This window comes from Aotus nancymaae, unplaced genomic scaffold, assembly GCF_030222135.1.
Source record: "Aotus nancymaae isolate 86718 unplaced genomic scaffold, 86718_ANA_hifiasm-v0.15.2.pri h1tg000141l, whole genome shotgun sequence".
In the NCBI taxonomy this organism is placed as follows: Eukaryota; Metazoa; Chordata; class Mammalia; order Primates; family Aotidae; genus Aotus; species Aotus nancymaae.
This window is the reverse complement of record NW_026988556.1, coordinates 1,497,008-1,521,229: the sequence shown is the minus strand read 5'-3', so window position 1 is coordinate 1,521,229 and position 24,222 is coordinate 1,497,008. Positions and strand designations below refer to the sequence as shown.

At 38.0% G+C, this 24,222-nt stretch overlaps 2 protein-coding genes across 6 annotated transcripts in view; one reads left to right on the top strand and one right to left on the bottom strand.

The window, feature by feature from the left end:
- The window catches only part of LOC105717688 (succinate-CoA ligase GDP/ADP-forming subunit alpha), a 40,686-nt gene extending 39,102 nt beyond the window's left edge, over nt 1–1,584 (bottom strand). Inside the window, exon 1 of the mRNA XM_064371610.1 lies at nt 1,460–1,584. Within this exon, the coding sequence (XP_064227680.1) occupies nt 1,460–1,556 (97 nt within the window). The 5' untranslated portion in view covers nt 1,557–1,584. The remainder of the gene's footprint in view (nt 1–1,459) is intronic.
- LOC135272894 (dynein axonemal heavy chain 6-like) overlaps nt 1,470–24,222 on the top strand; it is a 72,479-nt gene continuing 49,726 nt past the window's right edge. For 3 of the 5 annotated variants that reach the window (XM_064371607.1, XM_064371606.1, XM_064371603.1), the window contains exons 1-2: nt 1,471–1,955; nt 23,739–23,962. In XM_064371607.1, coding sequence (XP_064227677.1) covers nt 23,747–23,962 — 216 coding nt within the window. In that variant the 5' untranslated portion in view covers nt 1,471–1,955; nt 23,739–23,746. Of the gene's footprint in view, nt 1,961–23,738; nt 23,963–24,222 lie in introns of all 5 variants that reach the window. The other 2 variants (XM_064371605.1, XM_064371604.1) reach the window with 2 other exon arrangements.

Sequence of the window (24,222 nt, the reverse complement as noted above, 5' to 3'; positions counted from 1 at the left end):
GCTGGTTTAAAACCATATCCAATATACTTCATTCTTGGTGCTCAAATCCTACTGACCTGAGTGATAACTGGGTATAATGAATCCTTTTTGACCTGGTCACAACATCCTCAACTGTCCTTTTAACTTACACAATAAGAATCTCCAGGAAGCTTTACCAAACAAACCAACTATTTCATACTTGCTAAAGTTATCTAGCCAGACCTTTGTCTTCAAGTGATTGGCAACTAAGTGTTGGCTATAGAGTTCACACTCATCAAGGTACACTTTTAGAATGTAATCTTCTCAAAAAAGGAATTAAGTCTTATACAATATTCAGCACAAGCAGCTGAATTAATAGCAAAGCGGAGAAGAAAACTGTTTACTACATACGGGATACTTTATATAAATTGCTTCACTTATTCTGCAGTGAACCCAGATCATCCTGCACATTATCATTTCTAAGATTCATATTTCTTCACTTTTTAAAAAAAAACAGGATACATGTGACAACCATTGGTGTGTCACAATTTTAATAAGCAATCGTTTTTCATTGTTAATGGTAAACAAAATCACCTTACAGGTGGTGGTGCATCAGACTTATTAAAATATGTTAATATTTTCATCTGATTGGAAACATTAGGTGAAAAACAGATTAAGAAAAGTGTCCAGGGTTATTACACAGACTGAAAAGGGACTAGCCAGACTTCAAACCATGATGTGGCTGATTCCAAAGTTTCTTTCTACTATAACCTACCTGACAAGCACAGAGACTTTGAATATAGCAAGAATTTTCCATAGTCAGCATGTCTCAAAGACTAGCAACCTTGGGTGCTAAGTTTTCGGGAACTGATGTGTTCACAAACCGCCTGGTGGAGACACTGCAAATATGCTGGTTTAGGTCCCGGCCAACCAAAAGCTTCTAGGGGTCTATGCGGCCATTTCAATTCACTCTGTGTATAGAAACTATCTTTCCCCTAACGTTACAATCCTGCGGAGGGGGAAGTCGAGGTGTAGAACCTTTCCGCAGTAGGGACACTCTCATTCCTCTCCCCAACTTCCTACTGAGACTCTTCCCCCACCTCTCAACCCAGACACTTACCCTCCCCACCAAGTTCACCCTGGACCTCTTCACCCCCAACTCCAAATAAGGCCAGTCTAGACGCCACCCCCACCCTGCCACTCATCACCGCGGGGCCGAAAGCAAACTCCTAAATTTGCAGGGCTCCCAGACCCGAATCCTAGCTCAGCCACCCAATATCTCCATCTGCCAGCGGCCTAAGTCATGCCCCGCTCCTGTCGTATCCAGAAAAACTCCTTTCTCCGTAAAAGTCCCCCACTCGAAGCCTGAATTCCAGCGGCTGCCAGGCCCCCGCCGACGTCCCGCCCTGGAGGACCCAGCCACGGCCTGGGCCAGAACATTGTGTCCGGTGGGGCCAAGAACCCGCGAACGCCAGGAAGACAGAGTCCTAATTGGACTCACGGAGGAAACTGCGCGACAGGAGGCGGGCGGCGGCTAGGCCGCTGCTGCCGGAGACCATGGTCGCGATGTCAACGGCAGCGGCAAGAATTGCGGTCATCCGCCAATGACACTCCCAGGCCCCCGGGGACCTAACAGGGGCAAAGGCCGGAGGAGGCGGAGGGTGGCCACAGTAGTCGCCTGAACAAATTTCCCACTGCAGAGGATTGTTCACGAAACAGCAGGGGTGGCAGGTGAAGATAAAAAGATATCCTATCGGAGAATGAGATAATAATTCGGCTCCTTCCTAGAAACTTGGGTTTGATTAACATTAATTATAACAGCAGCCGAGGGAAAACCCCCACGCGAGACTGGCCGGCGAGTGGCATTGTGGGCAATGTAGTCTAACGGCCGCGGCTGGTTCGTTGCTTTTGAGAGAGGCTGCGGGAAGCGAGCGAGAGAGCGGCAGTGACACCCGGGAGACTAGGGACTTGAAGACAAGGAAGGAAAAAACAGTGAGGTGAGGTGAGGTGCGAAGAGCAGTGCCAGAACTTTGTATCCTAGGCCCGTTTCCTGCCCCTTCGCTTTCCTCATTTGCTATTAGAATAATACTTCTCACCGCGTACCTTGTGCCTGGACCCGGAAGGGTTGCTGGGAGACGGGAATCTGAACGGGCACTCGTGGCCCGTGAAGGGAAAGACGTGATGAGAAAGATCAAAAGTTATGTTTATGACAGTTAGTTTCTTGGAATGTGGATTTTTACTTAGGTAATCATACAGTCTTTGACCAGCACTAAGCGTATGAGTTTATTCCCTGAAGTTCCTCAGGGCTGAAATTTGAGGTCAAATGTGACTTTGCTCCCTTTTTGGACAAACCGTTCCCTCCTTCTGTAACAGCTTTAGAAGGAACCTCAGAGAGCCCCAAAGTCAAAAGGTAAAAACAAGAGGTGAAATAATCTGCGTCTCTGCTGAAAACCGTGCTCCTGAGATTTCTCATCAGATTTTGGAGTCAAAGGCAAGATAGAGTGGACAGAGTGAGATCAGAGGTAGCAGGCAGGGTTTGCAGGTTTTCCCTGACAGCCACACGGAGGGAAGGGCTGTCTCTGTGAAAGGATGTGGTCCTAGGAGAAAAGAATGGGGGACAAGAGTCTGGCTCCACTGGAGATAAAGGTCCAAAAAACCTCAGCCCAGGACTCACACATTGGTTTCTCTCTGAGAGCTCAGGACATTATTAGTGGTAACATATTAAAGATCTGAGACCCTGGAACCATCAATATTGGTTTGTTTGCTAGATACATATTCTCTATAATGTAGCATTTGACGAAGACCATGACTAATATCCTGATTTTCAGGAAGCAAAAAGTAGACATTAGTAGAATTTCTAGATGAAGGGAAATCATTTTCCTACTGTACTCATTATGCCACATCACATTCAAAATCCCACTTTCAGTCCTGAGAGCCATTTTTAGTGTAGAATTACTAAAGAGACTTCTGAAAAATATACATGGACTAAAGAAACTGGAAGTTTAGGAGGGAGCGAGAAAGAAGGAAAATTAAGGGTAGAACAATATGTGAGTTCAAACTTTAAAAAAAAAAGTGTGGGGACAGTTCGTAGAAGTGACTAGAGAGTAGATTTTGACATCTGCCCAAAACAGAACTTTCTGAAAATTAGAACTCTCCAACAGAGGCACAGATATAAGGCATTTCCTGTAACTGGAAGTGATCAGAGATGAGAAACCCACCTTACAGGCACCATTCCCACCTTCCATATCCCACAGACTTACTGGACAGCCATTCTGTTCTCTGTAGCAGCACTTCTAAAATTTAACGTGAACTGAACCACATGGGAATTATTAAAATGTAGATTGATTCATAAAGTCTGGAGCAGGATCTGAGATTCTGCATGACTAGCAAGCTTTTCAGGTGATGCCAATGCTGCTAGTTCATGGATCACACCTTGAATAGCAAGGTGCTGTGGCAGAGGCTCTCAGATGTGTCTTTGGGGAATCACCTGGGGTAGGGGACACTTTAGAAAAAGTATCAATGTTTGGATCTCTCACTCTTAGAGAGTTTAATTTGTATGATCTGTGGCCTGGGCATCAGAATTTTTCAAAGCTCTTCAAGTGATCCTAATATGCAGTTAAGTTTAAAAGCTCTTTGACGATTGATTGATTGATTGATTGATTGAGACAGAGTCTTGCTCTGTCCCCCAGGCTGAAGTGCACTGGCAATCTCAGCTCACTGCAACCTCTGCCTCCCTGGTTCAAGTGAGTCTCCTGCCTCAGTTTCCTCAGTAGCTGGGGTTACAGGCATGTACCACCACGCCCAGCTAATTTTTGTATTTTTAGTAGAGACAGGGTTTCGCCATGTTGGCCAGGCTGGTCTCAACTTCCTGACCTCAAGTGACCCACCCACCTTGGCCTCCCAAAGTGCTGGAATTACAGGTGTGAGCTACCACATCCAGCCTCTTTGACCTTTTCAAATCACAAAAACATTAACTTAGAGATCACCTCTGCAAAGACCTTTAAGTTTTGAAATGTAATTATCTAGGCTTGGCAGGGTGTATCACTCATACATATTCACATAGGTTCAATATTTTGAAGGAAAACTTTCTGATAATTATTAATTCTCATAACTCATGGGGCATTAGACCATATAATGCCTCAGGTTCCTTTCAGATTTAAGAACCCATTGTCCTAAGGAAAATGTGGCACATATACACCATGGAATACTATGCAGCCATAAGAAACGATGAGTTCATGTCCTTTGTAGGGACATGGATGAATCTAGAAACCATCATTCTCAGCAAACTGACACAAGAACAGAAAATCAAACACCACACATTCTCATTTGTAGACAGATGTTGAACAATGAGAACATATGGACACAGGGAGGGGAGCATCACACACTGGGGTCTGTTGAGGGGAATTAGGGGAGAGACATCAGGGAGTAGGGAGGTTGGGAGGGATAACATGGGGAGAAATGCCAGATATAGGTGCTGAGGGGATAGAGGCAGCAAACCATATTGCCATATATGTACCTATTGCAACAGTCCTGTATGTTCTGCACATGTACCCCAGAACCTGAAGTGCAATTTAAAAAAAAGAAAAAAGAAAGAAAAAGAAACCATTGTCCCGATTAAAAAATCTGTAATGCATGCATTTGACCACAAGGTGGTGATGAAGCAACAGAATATGGTATCACTAACCCCTCAGAAAGTTGAGCGGCCCATGCATGACTTACGCCAGCACTTAAGGGCGGCCCACTTGCAGACTATGTCTAATTCTCATCTGTGAGAGGTGATTGGTCACAGACTCTTTTGAGAATCTTATCAATGTTATAGACAAAGAAATGCACACACACAAACGTGAATACAATTGTAAGCGGTTCACAGACCCTGAAATTAAACTGGACAGCCAAGGCCGAAGAAACATTACCTCCCATATAAATTATATGAAGCCTCTACCACTCCCACCTCCACCCTTCTCAGCAGCTGATCACATCTCCTGCTTCAGAGAGGAAATAAAATAAATAAGACCCCAAATCTATCACTTTACCTAACCCACTGCCACCTTCCTTCCATCTACATGGAACAGATGTCATTTCTTTTTATCAAAAACTAAATCTTTCAGCAGTGTTCCTGATCTGTTTTATCCTGGCCTCCACCAAGTTCATGGTCCCTCCACTTCATGCTTTCTTATGCTTTCTTGTGCTAATTTAAAGGTAACTAACTCATTTTTCTCAATGTAAAACTAACTCATTTTTCTCAATGTAAAAGCAGGATTTAAAAATAAAGATATTTTTAAATGCACATGTTCTAAGAAATTCAGTACAGTGAGTTTGTAGACATTCATATGCCCACATAACCACCAAAGTAACCAAGATATAACACATTTCCATCACTCCCCAAAATTTTGTTGTTCCCCTTGCCAGTCAATCTCTACCCCTCTCCCAGCCCCAGGTAATAACTGATCTATTCCCTATCACTATAAATTAGATTTGTAGTTTCTAGAGATTCATATAATTGTAATTAGACAATATGTACTTTTTTTTTTTTTTTTTTGGTGGAGTCTCGCTCTGTCACCTATGCTGGAGTACAGTGGCAGGATCTTGGCTCACTGCAACCTCCACCTCCTAGGTTTAAGTGATTCTCATGCCTCAGCCTCCCAAGTAGCTGGGGCCACAGGTGTGTACCACCACACCCAACTAATTTTTATATTTTTAGTAGAGATGGGGTTTCACCATGTTGGCCAGGCAGATCTTGAACTCCTGACCTCTAGTGACCCCCCCAGCCTTGGCCTCCCAAAGTTCTGGGATTACAGGCATGAGACACCGCACCCAGCCACAACAATATGTACTCTTTTATGTCTGGGTTTTTCTTTTTTTTTTTTTGCTTTTTTTGCTCAGCTAATGTTTTTCAGATATGACCATGTTGTTTTATGTATCAACAAATTGTTTCTTTCTATTGCTGAGAAGTATTCCATGATATGGAGGTACCATGATTTGCCTGTCCATTCCCCTGTTGATAGACATTTGGGTTGTTTCCAGGCTTTGGCCATTACAAATAAAGCTGCTATGAAAATTCACATCCAAGTGCTTGTATAGATATAGACTTTCTTTCATTTTGCATGGGTTAATACCTAGGAATAAAATACCTTGGTCATATGGTTACTACATCCCTTCCTGGTAATTTACTGACTGTGGTAGCCTTGGAAGAGTAATGTTACCTCTCTGAATCTTAGCTGTGAAATAGGATTACCAACCCAGAATTATAAGCCATTGAACTGCCCCAGGATTTTCTGTCAAAGGCTATTGCTAGGGAGTTTTTAAAACAGTAAAAACAAGTTGGCAAAATTGGATTTTTATAAGCTAAGAAAATTAGTATGGTAACATTTTTATGAGTAGGCATACTGTAATTTAGCAACAAAATCACTACTGAATGACCAAAAGCCTAACATTAGGACGAAAATAAGCAGGAAGGAACCAGGGAGGGGTGCTAAGGCATCTGGGCAAACCTGCAGTAGATGGCATTAGAATTGCAGCCACAGACTCAAGTGATCCCTGAAAAGTGACATGGACTTCAGATCTCAGCCTCTCCCCACTTTTGGCATATTGCCCACATCCCTAGAAGAAGTCTTGGCCCTTCCCAGCCTTTCAGTTCTCTACTGTGAGCTCTGGGCTGTGTATGCTATGTACAGCAAAGTCCTTCCAGATGAGATAGGTTTCTGTACCTCAGCTTCCACAGGACCACCAATCAGGTCCTGCAGAAAACCAAACAACTTGTCCTGAATCTCTGCGCTTCATTCTGCCCTACCCAAAGGTCTTGCAGAGACTAGATACTAGAGCTGGGTTATTTTCCCCATCCCTCTTCCATGAATCTGTAGGCTGAGGGACTAAGGAGTCTCATGCCCAGCTCACACCAGTTATCACACTAATAGGGTTCTCGAACTCGCTCTTTTGGCAGCGTGTCTGGCCATCACCCTGTCTTTAGACTCTCAGCCTTGCTTCTTGCTGTGCATAAAGCCCTAATATTTGTTTGAATTTTTTTACATTTGCTTCATCAAAAAATTCTATATCTAAAGCATTTTTGGTTTTAGAATAGAAGGCTGCTCAAGTTCAAAAAATTTGAAAGGTTGGATTTTTTAAAAAAAAACTGAGTAATTTAATGAGGTTCTGGAAAACACCTAGATTCAAGCCAAAGGCCTCTTGTTTCCAAAGTGACAGTGAGCAGAGTTCACAAGCAGCAAAATAAGCAAGAGCACACTGCATTTTGTACTGCATTTTGTACAGACCCAGAGTCCCATCTCAGCATCTGCTCAGCTATTCATATGCTACTCTTTTTTAAAAAATACCACCATAGCCTCAGATATGGGGTTCACATTCCTGTTCTTTGGTGGCTGTCACCCCTCATATCTTTCATTTTCCCAGTTGTCACCAAAGAGAGGCACACATCCATTTGCTGTTTTTTTAATTTTTTTAAATGTTGTGGGTGCACTGTAGGTGCATATATTTATAGGGTACATGAGATGTTTTGATACAGGGATGCAACGGGAATAAACACTTCATGGAGAATGAGGTATCCATCCCCTCAAGCATTTATCCTTTGAGTTGCAAACAATCCAATTACACTCCTCAAATTATTTTAAAATGTATAATTAAGATATTATTGATTATAGTCACCCTGTTGTGCTAGCAAATAATGGGTCTTACTCATTCTTTCTATTTTTTTTGTACCCATTAACCATCGCCACCTCCCCCACAACCTCCCACTACCCTTCCCAGTCTCTAGTAACCATCCTTCTACTCTGTGTTTCCATGAGGTCAATTGTTTTGATTTTCAGATCCCACAAATAAGTAAGAACATGCAATGTTTGTCTTTCTGTGCCTGGCTTATTTCACTTAACATAATAATATTCAGTTCCATCCATGTTGTTGCAGATGAATCGATTTTCTTCTTTTCATGGCTTAATAAAAAGAATACACTCCATTGTGTATACATACCACATTTTCTTTATTCATTCAAATGTTGATGGACACTTAGGTTGCTTCCAAATCGTGTATATTGTAAACAGTGCTGGAACAAACATAGGAGTACAGATATCTCTTCAAAATATTGATTTCCTTTCTTTTGGATATATTCAGCAGTGGGATTGCTAGAGCATATGGTAGCTCAAGTTCTAGTTTTTTGAGGAACCCCCAAACAGTTCTCCATAGTGGTTGTACTAATTTACATCCCCTTCACCAGTGTACAAGGGTTCCCTTTTCTGCACATCCTCATCAGAGTTTGTTATTGCCTGACTTTAACTGAGGTGAGATGACATCTCATAGTAGTTTTGATTTACATTGATGATCAAGGATGTTGAGCACCTTTTCGTATGCCTGTTTGACATTTGTGCATCTTCTTTTGAGAAATGTCTGTTCAAATCTTTTGGCCATTTTTTAAAATCAGTTTATTAGTTTTTTTCCCAGTAGAGTTCTTTTAGCTCCTTATATATTCTGGTTAGTAATCTCTTGTCAGATGGGTAGTTTACAAATATTTTCTCCCATTCTGTGGGTTGTCTCTTCACTTTGTGTTCTTTCCTGTGCAGAAGCTTTTTAACTTGATGTGATCCCATTTGTCCATGTTTGCTTTGGTTGCCTGTGCTTGTGGGGTATTGCTCAAGAAATGTTTTCCCAGACCAGTGTCCTGAAGATTTTTCCCAGTGCCTTCTCATAGCAGCTTCATAGTCTGAGGTCTTAGATTTAAGTCTCTAATCCATTTTGATTTGATTTTTGTATATGATGAGAGATAGAAGTCTAGTCTCATTATTCTGCATATGAATATCCAGTTTTTCCAGCACCATTTATTGAAGAGACTGTCTTTCCCCAGTGTATGTTCTTGGCACCTTTGTCCAAAATGAGTTCACTGTAGATGTGTGGATTCGTTTCTGGTTCTCTGTTCTGTTCCATTGTCTCTGTGTTTGTTTTTATGCCAGTAGCTTGCTGTTATGGTTGCTATAGCTTTGTAGTATAAAGCTTTGAAGTCAGGTAATGTGATTCCTCAAGTTTCGCTCTTTTTGCTCAGGATAGCTTTGGCTATTCCAGGTCTTTTTAAAGTTCCATATAAATTTTAGGATTGTCTTTTCTATTTCTGTGAAGAATGGCACTGGTAATTTGATAGAGATTCCACTGAATCTGTAGCTTACTTTAGGTAGTATAGACATTTTAACAATATTGATTCTTCCAGTCCATGAACATGGAATATTTTGCATTTTTTGGTGTCCTCTTCAATTTCTTTCATCAGTGTTTCATACTTTTCATTATAGAGATCTTTCACTTCTTTAATTCCTAGGGAGTTAATTTATCTGTGGCTATTGTAAATGAGATTACTTCTTTATTTCTTTTTCAGATTGTTCACTGTTACATATAGAAATGCTACTGATTTTTGTATGTTGATTTTTGTCTCCTGCAACTTTACTGAATTTGGTTATCAGTTCTAATAGTTTTTGTGTGTGTGTGTGGAGTCTTTAGATTTTTCCACATATAAGATCATATCATCTGCAAACAAGATAACTTGGCTTCTTCCTTTCCAGTTTGGCTGTCCTTTGTAACTTTCTCCTGTCGGATTGCTCTAACTAAGACTTCCACTACTATGCTGAATAACAATGATACAAGTTGGCATCCTTGTCATGTTCCAAATCATAGAGGAAAGGCTTTCAATTCTTCCCCAGTTATTAGGATACTAACTGTGGATCTGTCATTTATGGCTTTTATTATGTTGAGATATGTTCCTTCTATCCCCAGAATTTTGAGGGTTTTTATCTTGAAGGGATGTTGAATTTTATCAAATGCTTTTTCAGCATCAACTGAAATGATCATATGGTTGTATCATTTCTTTTGTCGATATGGTGTATTACATTTATTAATTTACATATGTTGGGTCATCCTTGCATTCCAGGGATAAGTCCCATTTGATCATGTTGAATGATCTTTCTAATGTGTTGTTGAATTTAGTTTGCTAATATTTTATTGGGGATTTCTTACATCAAAATTCATCAGCGATATTAGCCTGTAGTTTTCTTTTTTTTAAGTGGGTCTTTCTCCGGTTTTGTTATCAGAGTAATACTGGCCTTGTAGAATGAGTTTAGTAGTGTTCTCTCCTCTCCTGTTTTTTGAAATCGTTTGAGTAGGATTGGTATTAGTTATTATTTTAAAGTTTGGTAAAATTCAGCAGTGACGCCTTCAGGTCCTGGGTTTTTCTTTACCTGGAGACTTCTTATTATGGCTTTGATCTCATTACTTGTTATTGGTCTTTTCAGGTTTTGGATTTCTTTCTGGTTCAATCTTGGTAGGTTGTATGTGTCTAGAAATGTGTTCATTTTTCTACATTTTCCAATTTATTGGCATATAATTGGTCATCACAGCCACTAATGATCCTTTGAATTTCTGTAGTATCAGTTATAATGTCACCTTTTTTATTTCTGATCTTATTTATTGGGATCTTCCCTCTTTTTTCTTCATTAGCCTGGCTAATGGTTTGCCAATTTTGTTTAACTTTCCAAAAAACCAACTTTTTGTTTCATTGATCTTTTTTTGTCTTCTTTGTTTCAATTTCACTTATTTCTGTTCTGATCTTTATAATTTCTTTTCTTCTACTAATTTTGGGTTTGGGTTACTCTTGATTTTTCAGTTCTTTAAGATGCATCATTACATTGTTTATTTGAAGTTCTTCCTCTTTTTTCATGTAGGCGCTTATAGTTATAAACGTCCTTCTTAGTAATGCTTTTGATGTGTCCCGTAGGATTTGGTATATTGTGTTTTCATTATGATTTGTTCAAAAAAATTTTCAGTTTCCTTCTTAATTTCTTCATTGACTCCTGGTCATTCAGGAGCATGTTATTTAATTTCCATGTATTTGTGTTGGTCCAAAATTCCTCCTGTTATTAATTTCTAATTTTATGCCTTTGTGGTCAGAGAAGATGCTCAATATTATTTCAGTTTTTAAAAATGTTTTCAGACTTGTCTTGTGACCTAACATATGGGCTATCCTTGAGAATAATTCATGTGCTAAGGAAAAGAATGTGCATTCTGAAGCCATTGAATGAAATATTCTGTATATATCTATTAGATCCATTTAGTCTAAATTGCAGATTAAATCTGATGTTTCTTTGTTGATTTTCTGTCTGAAATATCTGTCCAAAGTTGAAAGTAGGGTGTTGAAGTCTCCAACTATTATTGTATTGGGGCCTGTATCTCTCTTTAGCTCTAACAGTATTTGCTTAATATATCCGGGTGCTCCAGCATTGGGTGCATATATATTTATAATTATTATATTCTCTTGCTAAATTGACCCCTTTATCATTATATACTGACCTTCTTTGTCTCTTCTTATAGTTTCAGTCTTGAAATCTATTTTGTGTGATATAAGTATAGCAACTGCTGCTCTTTTTTGGTTTCTATTTGCATGGAATATCTTGTTTCATCCCTTTATTTTCCATCTATGTGCATCTTTATAGGGGATGTGTGTTTCTTGTAGGCAATGAATCAATAGGTCTTTTCATTCAGCCAGTCTATGTCTTTTGATTGGAGAGTTTAGTTTATTTACATTCAATGTTATTATTGATAACTAAGGACTTACTCCTGCCATTTTATTATTTGTTTTCTGGTCATCTCTTCCTTCCTTCCTTCCTTTCTTTCTTTCTTTCCTATCATCTAGTAGTAAAGGTAATTTTCCTTGGTGATATTATTTACTTTCGTGTGTGCGTGTGTGTGTGTGTGTGTGTGTGTGTGTGTGTGTGTGTGTCTTCATTGTATGTTTTTGGTTTGAAATCACCATGAGGCTTGCAAATACTGTCTTAGAACTCATTACGTTAACCTCATAACAACTTAACATTGTTTGCATAAAGAAACAACAGAAGAGAAAACTAACAAAAACTCTATGCCTTGACTTCATCCCCCCACTTTTAAACTTTTTGTTGTTTCTAGTTATATCTTATTGTGCCATGTCTTGAAATGTTGCTGTAGTTATTATTTTTGCTATTGTTGCATTGTTTAGTCTTTATACTTAGGACAATAGTAGTTTACAAACCACAGTTACAGTGTTATAATATTTTGTGGGTTTTTTTGTGACTTACCAGTGAATTTGTAGCTTCAGGTGATCATTTTTTTGCTCACTAATGTTGTTTCCTTTCTAACTGAAGTATTCCCTTATGCATTTCTTGTAGGACAGATCTGGTGATGATAAAATGCCTCAGCTTTCTTTTTATAGGAAAGGCTTTATTTCTCTTTCATGTTTGATGATAGATATTTTTACCAGACACACTATTCTAGGGTAAAAGTTGTTGGTTTTTTCTTCAACACTTTACATGTCATGTCACTCTCTCCTGGCCTGTAAGGTTTCCATAGAAAAGTCTCCTGCCAGATGTATCGAAGCTCCATAGTATATTATTTGTTTCTTTACTCTCGTTGCTTTTAGGATCCTTTCTTTTTTTTTTAATATATATTTTATTGCATTTTACGTTTTGGGGTACATGTGAAGAACATGCAAGATTATTGCATAGGTACACACATGGCAATGTAGTTTGCTGCCTTCCTCCCCATCACCTATATTTGGCATTTCTCCCCATGCCATCCATCCCCAACTCCGTACCCGCTGCTGTCCCTCCCTTAGTTCCCCCCACTACAGACCCCAGTGTGTGATAATCCCCTCCCTGTGTCCATGTGTTCTCATTTTTCAACACCTGCCTATGAGTGAGAACATGCAGTGTTTGATTTTCTGTTCTTGTGTCAGTTTGCTGAGAATGATGGTTTCCAGGTTCATCCATGTCCCTACAAAGGACACAAACTCATTGTTTTTTATGGCTGCATAGTATTCCATGTTGTATATGTGTCACATTTTCCCTGTCCAGTCTATCGTCGATGGGCATTTGGGTTGGTTCCAAGTCTTTGCTATTGTAAACAGTGCTGCAATGAACATTCGTGTCCATATGTCCTTATAATAGAACGATTTATAATCCTTTGGATACATACCCAGTAATGGGATTGCTGGATCAAATGGAATTTCTACTTTTAGGTCCTTGAGGAATCGCCACACTGTCTTCCACAATGGTTGAACTAATTTACACTGCCAAAAACAGTGTAAAAGTGTTCCTATTTCTCCACATCCTCTCCAGTGTCTGTTGTCTCCAGATTTTTTAATGATCGCCATTCTAACTGGCATGAGATGGTATCTCAATGTGGTTTTGATTTGCATTTCCCTAATGACCAGTGGTGATGAGCATTTTTTCATATGTTTGTTGGCCTCATATATGTCTTCTTTTGTAAAATGTCTGTTCATATCTTTAGCCCACTTTTGAATGGGCTTGTTTTTCTCTTGTAAATCTGTTTTAATTCTTTATAGATTCTGGATATTAGCCCATTGTCAGATGAGTAGATTGCAAAAAATTTTTCCCATTCTTTTGGTTGCTGATTCACTCTAATGACTGTTTCTTTTGCTATGCAGAAGCTCTGGAGTTTAATTAGGTCCCATTTGTCTATTTAGACTTTTGTTGCCAATGCTTTTGGTGTTTTAGTCATGAAGTCCTTGCCTATGCCTATGTCCTGAATGGTTTTGCCTAGGTTTTCTTCTAGGGTTTTTATGGCGTTAGGTCTTGCGTTTAAGTCTTTAATCCATCTGGAGTTAATTTTAGTGTAAGGTGTCAGGAAGGGGTCCAGTTTCTACTTTCTGCACAAGGCTAGCCAGTTTTCCCAACACCATTTATTAAACAGTGATCCTTTCCCCATTCTTGTTTTTGTGAGTTTTGTCAAAGATCAGATGGTTGTAGGTGTGTGGCGTTACCTCCAAGACCTCTGTTCTGTTCCATTGGTCTATATCTCTGTTTTGGTACCAGTACCATGCTGTTTTGATTACTGTAGACTTGTAGTAGAGTTTGAAGTCAGGTAGTGTGATGCCTCCAGCTTTGTTCTTTTTGCTTAAAATTGACTTGGCTATGCAGGCTCTCTTTTGGTTCCATATGAAGTTTAAGGTAGTTTTTTCCAGTTCTGTGAAGAAGGTCATTGGTAGCTTGATAGGGTTAGCATTGAATTAAATTACTCTGGGCAGTATGGCCATTTTCACGATATTGATTCATCCTAACCGTGAGCATGGAATGTTTCTCTATCTGTTTGTGTCCTCTCTTATTTTGTTGAGCAGTGGTTTGTAGGTCTCCTTGAAGAGGTCCTTTACGTTCCTTGTTAGTTGTATTCCTAGGTATTTTATTCTCTTTGTAGCAATTGTGAATGGCAGTTCACTCTTGATTTGGCTCTCTTTAAGTCTGTTATTGGTGCATAGGAATGATTGTGATTTTTGCACATTGATTTTGTATCCTGAGACTTTGCTGAAGTTGCTTATCAGTTTCAGGAGATTTTGGGCTGAGATGATGGGGTCTTCTAGATATACAATCATGTCATCTGCAAATAGAGACAATTTGACTTCCTCCTTTCCTAATTGAATACCCTTTATTTCTTTTTCTTGCCTGATTGCTCTGGCTAGAACTTCCAGTACTATATTGAATAGGAATGGTGAGAGAGAGCATCCTTGTCTAGTGCCAGATTTCAAAGGGAATGCTTCCCGTTTTTGCCCATTCAGTGTGATATTGGCTGTTGGTTTGTCATAAATAGCTTTTATTATTTTAAGATAATTTCCATCAATACCTAGTTTATTGAGAGTTTTTAGCTTAAAGGGGTGTTGAATTTTGTCGAAGGCCTTCTCTGCATCTATTGAGATATTCATGTGGTTTTTGTCTTTGGTTCTGTTTATGCGGTGAATTACGTTTATAGACTTGCGTATGTTGAACCAGCCTTGCATCCCTGGGATGAAACCTACTTGATCATGATGGATAAGCTTTTTAATGTGCTGTTGCAATCAGTTTGCCAGTATTTTATTGAAGATTTTTGCATCTATGTTCATCATGGATATTGGCCTGAAATTTTCTTTTCTTGTTGAGTCTCTGCCGGGTTTTGGATGATGTTGGTCTCTTATGATTTGGGAAGGATTTCCTCTTTTTGGATTGTTTGGAATAGTTTCAGAAGGAGTGATACTAGCTCCCCTTTGTATGTCTGGTAGAATTTGGCTGTGAACCCATCTGGACCTGGGCTTTTTTTGGGTGATAGGCTATTAATTGCTGCCTCAACTTCAGCCCTTGTTATTAGTCTATTCGGGGTTTTGACTTCTTCCTGGTTTAGGTTTGGGAGAATGCAAGTGTCCAGGAATTTATCCATTTCTTCCATGTTTACTGGTTTATGTGCATAGAGTTGTTTGTAATAATCTCTAATGATGGTTTGTATTTCTGTGGAATCTGTGGTGATATCTCCTTTATCGTTTTTTATTGCATCTATTTGATTATTCTCTCTTTTCTTTTTTATTAATCTGGCTAGTGGTCTATTTTGTTGATCTTTTCAAACAACCAGCTCCTGGATTTATTGATTTTTTGAAGGTTTTTTTATGTCTCTATCTCCTTCAGTTCTACTCTGATCTTAGTTATTTCTTGTCTTCTGCTAGCTTTTGAGTATTTTTGATCTTCCTCCTCTAGCTCTTTCAATTTTGGTGATAGGGTGTCAATTTTACATCTTTTCTTGCTTCTCATGTGGGCATTTATTGCTATATATTTTCCTCTAGATAGTGCTTTAAATGTGTCCCAGAGATTCTGGTACGTTGTGTCTTCATTCTCTTTGGTTTCAAAGAACATCTTTATTTCTGACTTCATTTCATTGTTTATCCAGTCAACATTCAAGAGTTCTTTTCTTTAAGAATGTTGAATATTGGCCCCCACTCTCTTCTGGCTTGTAGGGTTTCTGCTGAGAGATCTGCTGTGAGTCTGATGGACTTCCCTTTGTGGGTGACAGGACCTTTCTCTCTGGTTGCCCTTAGCAGGGATCCTTTCTTTATCCCTGACATTTGGGAGTTTGGTTATTAAATGCCTTGAGGTAGTGTTCTTTGGATTAACTCTGCTAGGTGTACTGTAACATTTTTGTGCTTGGATGTTGATGTCTTTCTATAAGTTTGGGAAGTTTGCTGTTATTATCTCTTTAAATAAATTTTCTACCCATATCTCTTTCTCCACATCCTCTTTTAGGCCAGTAACTTTTAGAGTTGCCCTTTTGAGCCTATTTTTTAGATCCTGTAGGCATGCTTCATTGTTTTTTACTAGTTTTTTTTTATTTTTTGTCTTCTCTGTGTATTTTCAAACAGTCTGTCTTCAAGCTTACTAATTCTTTCCTCTGCTTGATGAATTCTAATATTAAAGGACTCTAATGCATTCCTCAGTATGTTATTGCATTTTTTAGCTACAGAATTTATGATTGATGTTTTTTAATTACTTTAATCTCTTTGTTAAATTTATCTGATAGAATTCTGAATTCTTTCTCTCTGTTATCTTGAATTTCTTTGAGTTTCCCCAACACAGCTATTTTGAATTTTCTGTCTCAGAGGTCATATATCTCTGTTTCTCCGGGATTGGTTCCTGGTGCTTATTTAGTTCATTCGTTGAGGTCATGTTTTCCTGGATAATGTTGATGCTAGTACATGTTCTTCAGTGTCTGGAAATTGAAGAATTAGGTATTTATTGTAGTGTTCACTGTCGGGACTTGTTTGTAGCCATCCTTTTTCAGAAGGCTTTCTAGATATGTAAAAGGACTTGGGTGTTGTAATCTAAGCTGCATCTGCTTGAGGGGCACCCCAAGCCCAGTAACACTGTGGTTTTTGCAGACTCATAGAGGTACCTCCTTGGTGGTCTTGGACAATATCCAGGAGTATTCTATTATATTCATCTGTATGTCTATTCTTATGACATTACCACACTGTTTTGATATTCATAGCTTTGTAGTAAGTTTTGAGATGGGAAAATGTGAGTACTGCAACTTTGTTTTTCCTTTTCAATATTATTTTGGCTACTTAAGTCCCCTTGCAATTCCACATGAATTTTAGGATTAGCTTGTCTTCTGTAAAAGACAGTTGTAGTTTTGATAGGGATTGTATTGAATCTGTACATCAATTTGGGGAATATTGCTATTTTAATAATAGTAAGTTTTCAGATTCATGAACACATGATGCCTTTCCATTTACATAGGTCTTACATTTCTTTCAGCAATGTTTTCTAGTTTTCAGTGTGTGAGTCTGGCACTTCTTTGATTCAATTTATTCCTACATATTTTATCATTTGCAATGCTATTTTAAATAGAATTGTTTTCTATTTTTGGATTGTCCATTGCAAGAACATAGGAATGAATACAACTAACCTTTGTGTGTTGATCATGTATCCTGTGACTTTATTAAACTCATTTATTAGCTCTAATTGTATTTTGTCAATTCTTTAAGATTTTTATATAAGATAATTTCATTTATAAATATAGTTTTACTTCCTCCTTTCTAATCTGGATGCCTTTTATCTCTTTTTTCTCGCCTAATTTCTCTGGCTTGAAATTTCAGTACAATATCCAATTGAAGTGGCAAGAACAGACATACTTGTTTTATTTCTAATCTTATTAGGAAAGTTTTGAGGCATTCAGCACTGAGTATGATGTTAACTATGGGTTTTTCAAATACCATTCATCAGATTGAAGATGTTTCCTCTATTCTTAGTTTGTTTAATGTTTTTATAATGAAATGGTGTTGGATTTTTATCAGATGCTTTTTTGTTCATGAATTAAGATGATCCTGCTGTCTTTTTCCCTCTTCTTCTATTAATATGATGTATTACTTTTATTGATTTTTTTTATTTTGAACTACTTTTTCATTCCTGCGATGAATTGTACTTGGCCATGGTGTACAATCCTTTGAATATACTGCTGGATTCAGTTTCCTCGTATTTCTAATTTTATTTTATGTGATCAGAAAAGATATTTTATATGACTTCAAACTTTTAACATTTATTGAGACTTGTTCTGCAGCCTAACACATGGTCTATCTTGGAGAATGTTTCATGTACACTTGAAAAGAATGTGTTTTCTGTTGTTTTGGGGGTGGGACATTTTATAGATGTTTGTCAAGTATGTTTGGTTAATAGTGTTGCTCAATTATTCTATTTCCTTATTAATCTTTTCTATAATCTCTTAGTCAATTTGGTGACTATAATGGAATACATACCATAGGCTGGATAATTTATAAAGAACAAAGATTTATATCTTACAGTTCTGGAGACTGGGAAGGCCAAAATTGAGAGGCCAGAAGCATCTGGTAAGGGACATCATGTTGCATTCGCCCATGATGGAAGATGGAAGGGCAAGAGAGTACATGAGAGAACAAGAGAGGGCCAAACTCACTTGTATAACAAACCTTCTCAATAACTAGCCCACTTCCCATGAAGTCTCTGCATTAGGTCTCCATTATTACCTAATTACCTCTTATTAGGTCCCACTTCTCAACACTGTTGCATTGAGGATTAATTTTCCAACATACATACTTTTGGGGACACATCCAAACCATAGCAGTAGTTGTTTCATCATTACTGAAAGATAGAATTTTTAACTATTGTTGAATTGTCCATTTCTCCCTTCAATAATTCTGTCAGTTTGTACTTCATATATTTTGGGGCTGTGTTGTTAGGTGAATATATTTATAATTGTTATGTCTTCTTGATGGATTGATTCTTTTCTGGACCTTTATCTCTAATCACAGTGTTTGTCTTAAAGTCCATTTTTTTTAAATATTAGTATAGCCACTCCAGCTTTCTTTTCCTTAGAGTATGCATGAAATATATTTTTTCCATTATTTTATTTTCAACCTGTCTGTGTTTTTAAATCTAAAGTATGTCTCTTGTAGACAATATGTTTTTGGGTCTTTTTTTTTAATTCATTCTGCCTTTTAGCTGATAAGTTTAATCAATTTCCATTTAACATAATTACTGATGAGGAAGGACCTACTTTTGATATTTTCTATTTGTTTTTCTATGTTATTTTTCATTTCTCTCATTATTGCCTTCTTTTGTATGAGGTAGATTTTTTTAAGTGTGCCATTTTGGTTCACTTTTTATTTATTTATTTATTTTAGTTATTTTCTTAGTGTTTTCCCTATGATTACAATTAACATCTTAATTCATAATTAATTAATTTTTTTCTTCCTGTAAGTGGACAATGCTTTCTTTGTTTGCATGTCTCATATTTTTGGTTGAAAATTGGATATGTTGAATATTGTAATATGGCAACTCCGGAAATCAGATTCTCCTGTCTTCTCAGAATTTGTTGTTTCTGCTTGTTGTAGGTTGTATTTGTTTGTTGCTGACTTTTCTAAACTATTATTTAAAAACCCTATGCTTTGTCACGTGTGGTTACTGAAATCTCTAAAGTCACTGAAGTCTTACAACTTTTGTGGAAGGATGGACTTTGAGAGTTCCCTACTCTACCACTTTTGCTAATGTTATTTCCATAATTACTGTGAAATTTTATATTTTCATTATCCTTGAACATTTCATAAATATTTTTGATGTATTCTATATTTAAGAGTTCTAATATATAATATGTTTGCCTTTTAAATCTGTTGTTTGTTCTGCTAACTCTTATTTGGAGTGGCTTGTTTTCCTGTATGTTTTTTTTTAATTGTAAATTTATATTTGGCTGAAACTAACTTGTGAGAATTCTAAGGACTCAGTGTTGATGATGGCTTTCTCTTCGTGAGTATTTTCTAGTAGCTTGCATTTTTTCCCCAGACCACATAGGTAGTATAAATTAAAAACCCAGAACTGTCTTTCTTCAGGTCTAAATCCAATTAAAAAGAAAAAGAAAAACAGAACTGGTGAGAGAGTTTTGTCTATACTTGTAAATTCTTGGGAGGAGACTATTATATTTTTAACAATTTTTAAACTGGGATCTGCAGGTAGAAATATACTGGTTTTCCTGTAGGTTTTCATCACTGCCAATTTTTTTCTAGTCCAACCTATTACTGAGGGGATAGTTCTTCCAACAGTCTCAGATGTATGTGACAACTTCAGTTTGCTCTTCCATTTTATGTAGACTCAAGCAAGGCCTAGTCTTCTATTTCTCCTCAGCATTAATCCCTGAAGGTATATGTTCTTTGTATGGGCATTTGCACCCACAGCACCCACAGCTTCCATGTTATTTATTGCTCTGGTTTCATCTGATTATTGTTTTGACCTTTGAGGATTCCCTTTTTTCTGTGAGCCCTGCAATTCAGTTGAAATTATGTGCCTCGGATTTTATCCAAATTCATAATTTTCAGAGTATAGTCCACTATATATCCAGAAGCAGAATTCTATGATTCAATAATCTTGGGCTCAAATTCATATAGAAATTTAAGTTGATAGATCTGGATTTGTATCTTAGCTCTGCCACTTACTACCTCTGGAGTGACTTGGGAAAGTCACATAACCTCTTTAAGCTTCAATTTCCTATCTGTGGAGTAGGTATAATAATATCTCTAACATAAAGTTAGTGCAATGATTAGTGAAATGACACATGTCACAAATGGCCTGGTATATAAATCTTAACCTAACGCTAAAAAAATTTTAACTGATTTACTTTTACTTTTAAAGATGTGAACTTGTAAATAACCATTTGTAACCTAGTTCTATAGCTATGAAATGGGAATTTCATGTTTGTTAGAAGTGCTTAAGAGAATGAATGCAAAGTATATAGCACAGTACTTGGCACATAAGAAATAACCAATAAATTGTAACGATTATTTATAAGAACCATAAGAATAATAAGCAGGCTATACACAAAGCTGTCTACATTTATTTAGTAAGTGGTCAGTTGATAATGAAGATAACATCTTGCCACATTAAAAAAGTAGCTTGGAGAGATTTGATGAGCAGTGTTTCATATAGTAATACCTTTGTGAAACTCTATATGCCTATGTCTTCTAACCCTTCACACACACACACACACAAACACACACACACACACTCTTTGCTTTTGGAATGCTTTCAGATCACATGGTAACACTTGTATAAAATCCAACTTAATCTAAAAAAGGGAGTCTAGGATTGAGGAGCAATAGATTTGTTTCCATTACATAAACTTTGAAGGAAACATTAAAACTTGCACTGCACATCTGAAATGAAATCTATTTTGGCGGTGTGTCTAACATTGCTTGTTGTTACAACTTTATGCTTTGATGTATTGAGTTGGCTTTGAATTTCTTTTTCCATTATTAGTTTGTATCAATGATTACATTTTACTAGCTGATTAGTTTTGTGTGTATTTTTCATCTCTGAGGAATTAATTAATCTTTATTTTGTCTACATTTGAAATTTTTCTGAATTCTTTAAATTTTTTCTAAACTGACTTTACTCTCTTGCTGTTACCGGTTTCTCATTAGGTATTGGGAGATCTGCATCCTAGTTTTGTCTTTGGAATAAATTACTCGCCCACTCTGGGCTTCAATTCCCTTGTTAATCAAATGAGGGAGTTGGATTATGTGACCTCTAATCTCCATTTTAGCTCTATCGTTGATTCTCTATGAGAATCATACCAGCATATGAAATACATACCTGCATATGTTAAGACTGAGAAGATGCAGGTTGTGAGAACCGTAATGTAAAGAACTTCACATAGAGCAAGAAACAAATATCAAGATAACAAAGAGCAACCAAAAAGAGCAAAAGAAAATGATGAGTTCCAGTGGTGATTATGTCATTTTGGAGAGCAGGTTGAAAACTGGAGCTCGGCCATCTGGTGTAAGAATTCGTCGAGGCAGATAAAAGAATTTCTTCTCCTGATCAGTAACTGGGATAAGGCATCTTGAGTAAGCAACAGGCACTGGCCTTCGATGGGGTCGCTCCATACAACATTAGCGACAGTCATTTGGGAACTTAAGTGAGACTAAATGCCATAATAAGATCCAGGATCTGCTTTGGTAGAAAGGGTATGGGAACCAAGTAATATGGGCTCATCCTATGCCTGATACCAAGGTCACCTTCCAAGTGGAAAAGAACATTAGTTGGAAGGTCACAGTGGAGTTTGAGGGAAGAAGAGACCACATTTCTTGAGCCTTGGGACACTCGTGAGGAGGTCGGCGGGTAGGACAGGGATGCAGAGTGGTTGTTCCCTTGGAGAGTGGGACCTCATCTGTCTACACAACTCACATTCCTCTCCTGCAATTCTCCACTCTTTCGGATAAATTTATATTAAAGTGCATGTCAAGTCTTAAGCTTCTTGAAGGAAAACAGAAAAGAGATTCCTGTAGGAGGCTGAGATGGGTGCGAGTGGTCGATAAGCAAAGAAACAAACAAAATTAACAACCTCCTTTGGCTGCACTGGCTACACCTCCTGCACAGTATTCAAATTCCAGCGCAGAGACGGAACCGGGCTGTGCGGACTCTCCACCAATCAACGACGTAGGAAATGTTTCGGAGACACTAATTGGTTCGATTACCTGGCGCGCTTCTGAACCGAAAGTTGTGGCTGGTTGCGGCGTTGCCTAGCGACATGTTACTCAGTGGCGCTGTGCATCTGTAAAGGCCAGGTGGTCGCTAGGCAATGGGAAACATTAACCGCTACCTAGGACTTTCTACTCCCAACGAGGCGTTGCTCTCTCTGGAGACCCTCAGCAGCGATTGCTCTATTCTAACTTGGTGAGTCCTGGGAACTGAGCCTCGGCTTTGGGCTCTGATTTCTGGGCCAGAAACAAAGCCTGGCTTTCAGAGAACATAAGGAAAGGCTCAAAGAGGCAGAGAAAGTCACTGCAAACGCATTTCAGTGATTGCCTCCTATCTGCTTATCATTTTAGAGGGGTGGAAAGTAAGCAATAGTGATATCAAGAGACTTGTCCAAGATCTCACTCTGAGTAGTCAAGTCTGGACCTGCGCTGTTAAATACAGTAATCATTAGACCTCACGTGGCTAGTCTGAATTGAAATGTGCTCATATATAAAAAAAACACACTGGATTTTGAAGGCGTGGTACCAAAAGATAAAATAAAATATCACTATAATTTTTATATTGTGTGTTCAAATGATTACATTTTGGATATGGTAAATAAAACACATTATTAAAATTAATTTCACCTGTTTCTCTTTTAAAAATGCTATTACTTGAAAAATTCAAATTGCATACAAAGCTCTCATGTTTCTATTGGCCAGCCCTGATCTATATAAAACCTAGGTCTGCCAACATCTGATTCAAGACCTCTTGTGCTAACACTATTTTGAAAGGTGTTTCAAAGTATATCCACCCATCTAATGGGGTGGAAGTGTGCGTGGTGGTGGAAGTGCGCGTGGTGGTGGTGGAAGTGCAAGACCATTACAAAAGGCTTATATTTCTAGTGTTTTAGTACCTTGCTACTCAGTGTATGAATCAGAACCTTCATTTTAACAAGCTCTGCAAGTGATTCTCCTGCACGTTAAAGCTCCAGAAGCCCTGTGTCAGAAATGAGCCCTCAATTCTTTTTTTCCCCCCTTCTTTTTTCTTGAATACCTATACTGTATTTTTCAGACTGTGTGTATTAGAATTAGCTGCATTTTTAACAAGCTCCCAGGAGATGAGAAACAATGATCTCAATACTAATTGCATTTCCTTTCATCCTTCTAAATCTAGACCAGTGTGGTCCCCAGATCAGCAGCAGCAGCAGCATCACCCAAGAAATTGTAAGAAATGCAAATTCCTGGGTTCCACCCCAGCTACAGGGGTTCTTGAAGCCCAGGCACAGTTTCTAGTTTTTTATTCCTTTGGTTCAAATCCTCTGTTTGGGAAGACTGGGGTAACTTTGATGGGTTTTATTTGAGGACAGCGAGCAAATTCAATGCTTCCTAGTCCTTAAGTCCCTCTCCACTAGCCTCCTTCCCCAATCTTTTTGATCTACTTTTAATTTTTTTTTTCTCACCCCATCCTTTCCAGGAGTAACAATGACTTTTCAGGCCACAGATAGTGAATCTGACCTGACAAATACTGAAGAGTATGAAGAAAATTCTGCACTTCCAAGACTGAATAACATAAAAGCCAAAGGAAGAGTGACATCCACAGAAAATGAATCTGATACACGGATCCTAACATTTAGTCACATTACAAAAGCTCAGGAGAAGACAAGAAAACAACAGCAGCCTAAAAAACTAGAGCCTTTGGTAAGTTCAAAAACCATTGTTTTAGCCTCTGTAGCCACAGAGGAAGTTCCAAAATTGCTTTGGAGGATGGAAGTCATTTCTAGACTGAATTGACAAAGAAGGAATGAAAGCTAAAAGATAAGAACTTTTTATGAAGTTGTAAATATGGTAAATATTTATTCAACAAATATTTAGTTCTAGGTACTGTTTAAGTTAAAGGATTCAGTGGCAAAGTTTTTGGGCAGCTAAGTCCTCTCTAGGATTATATACAATACAGATAC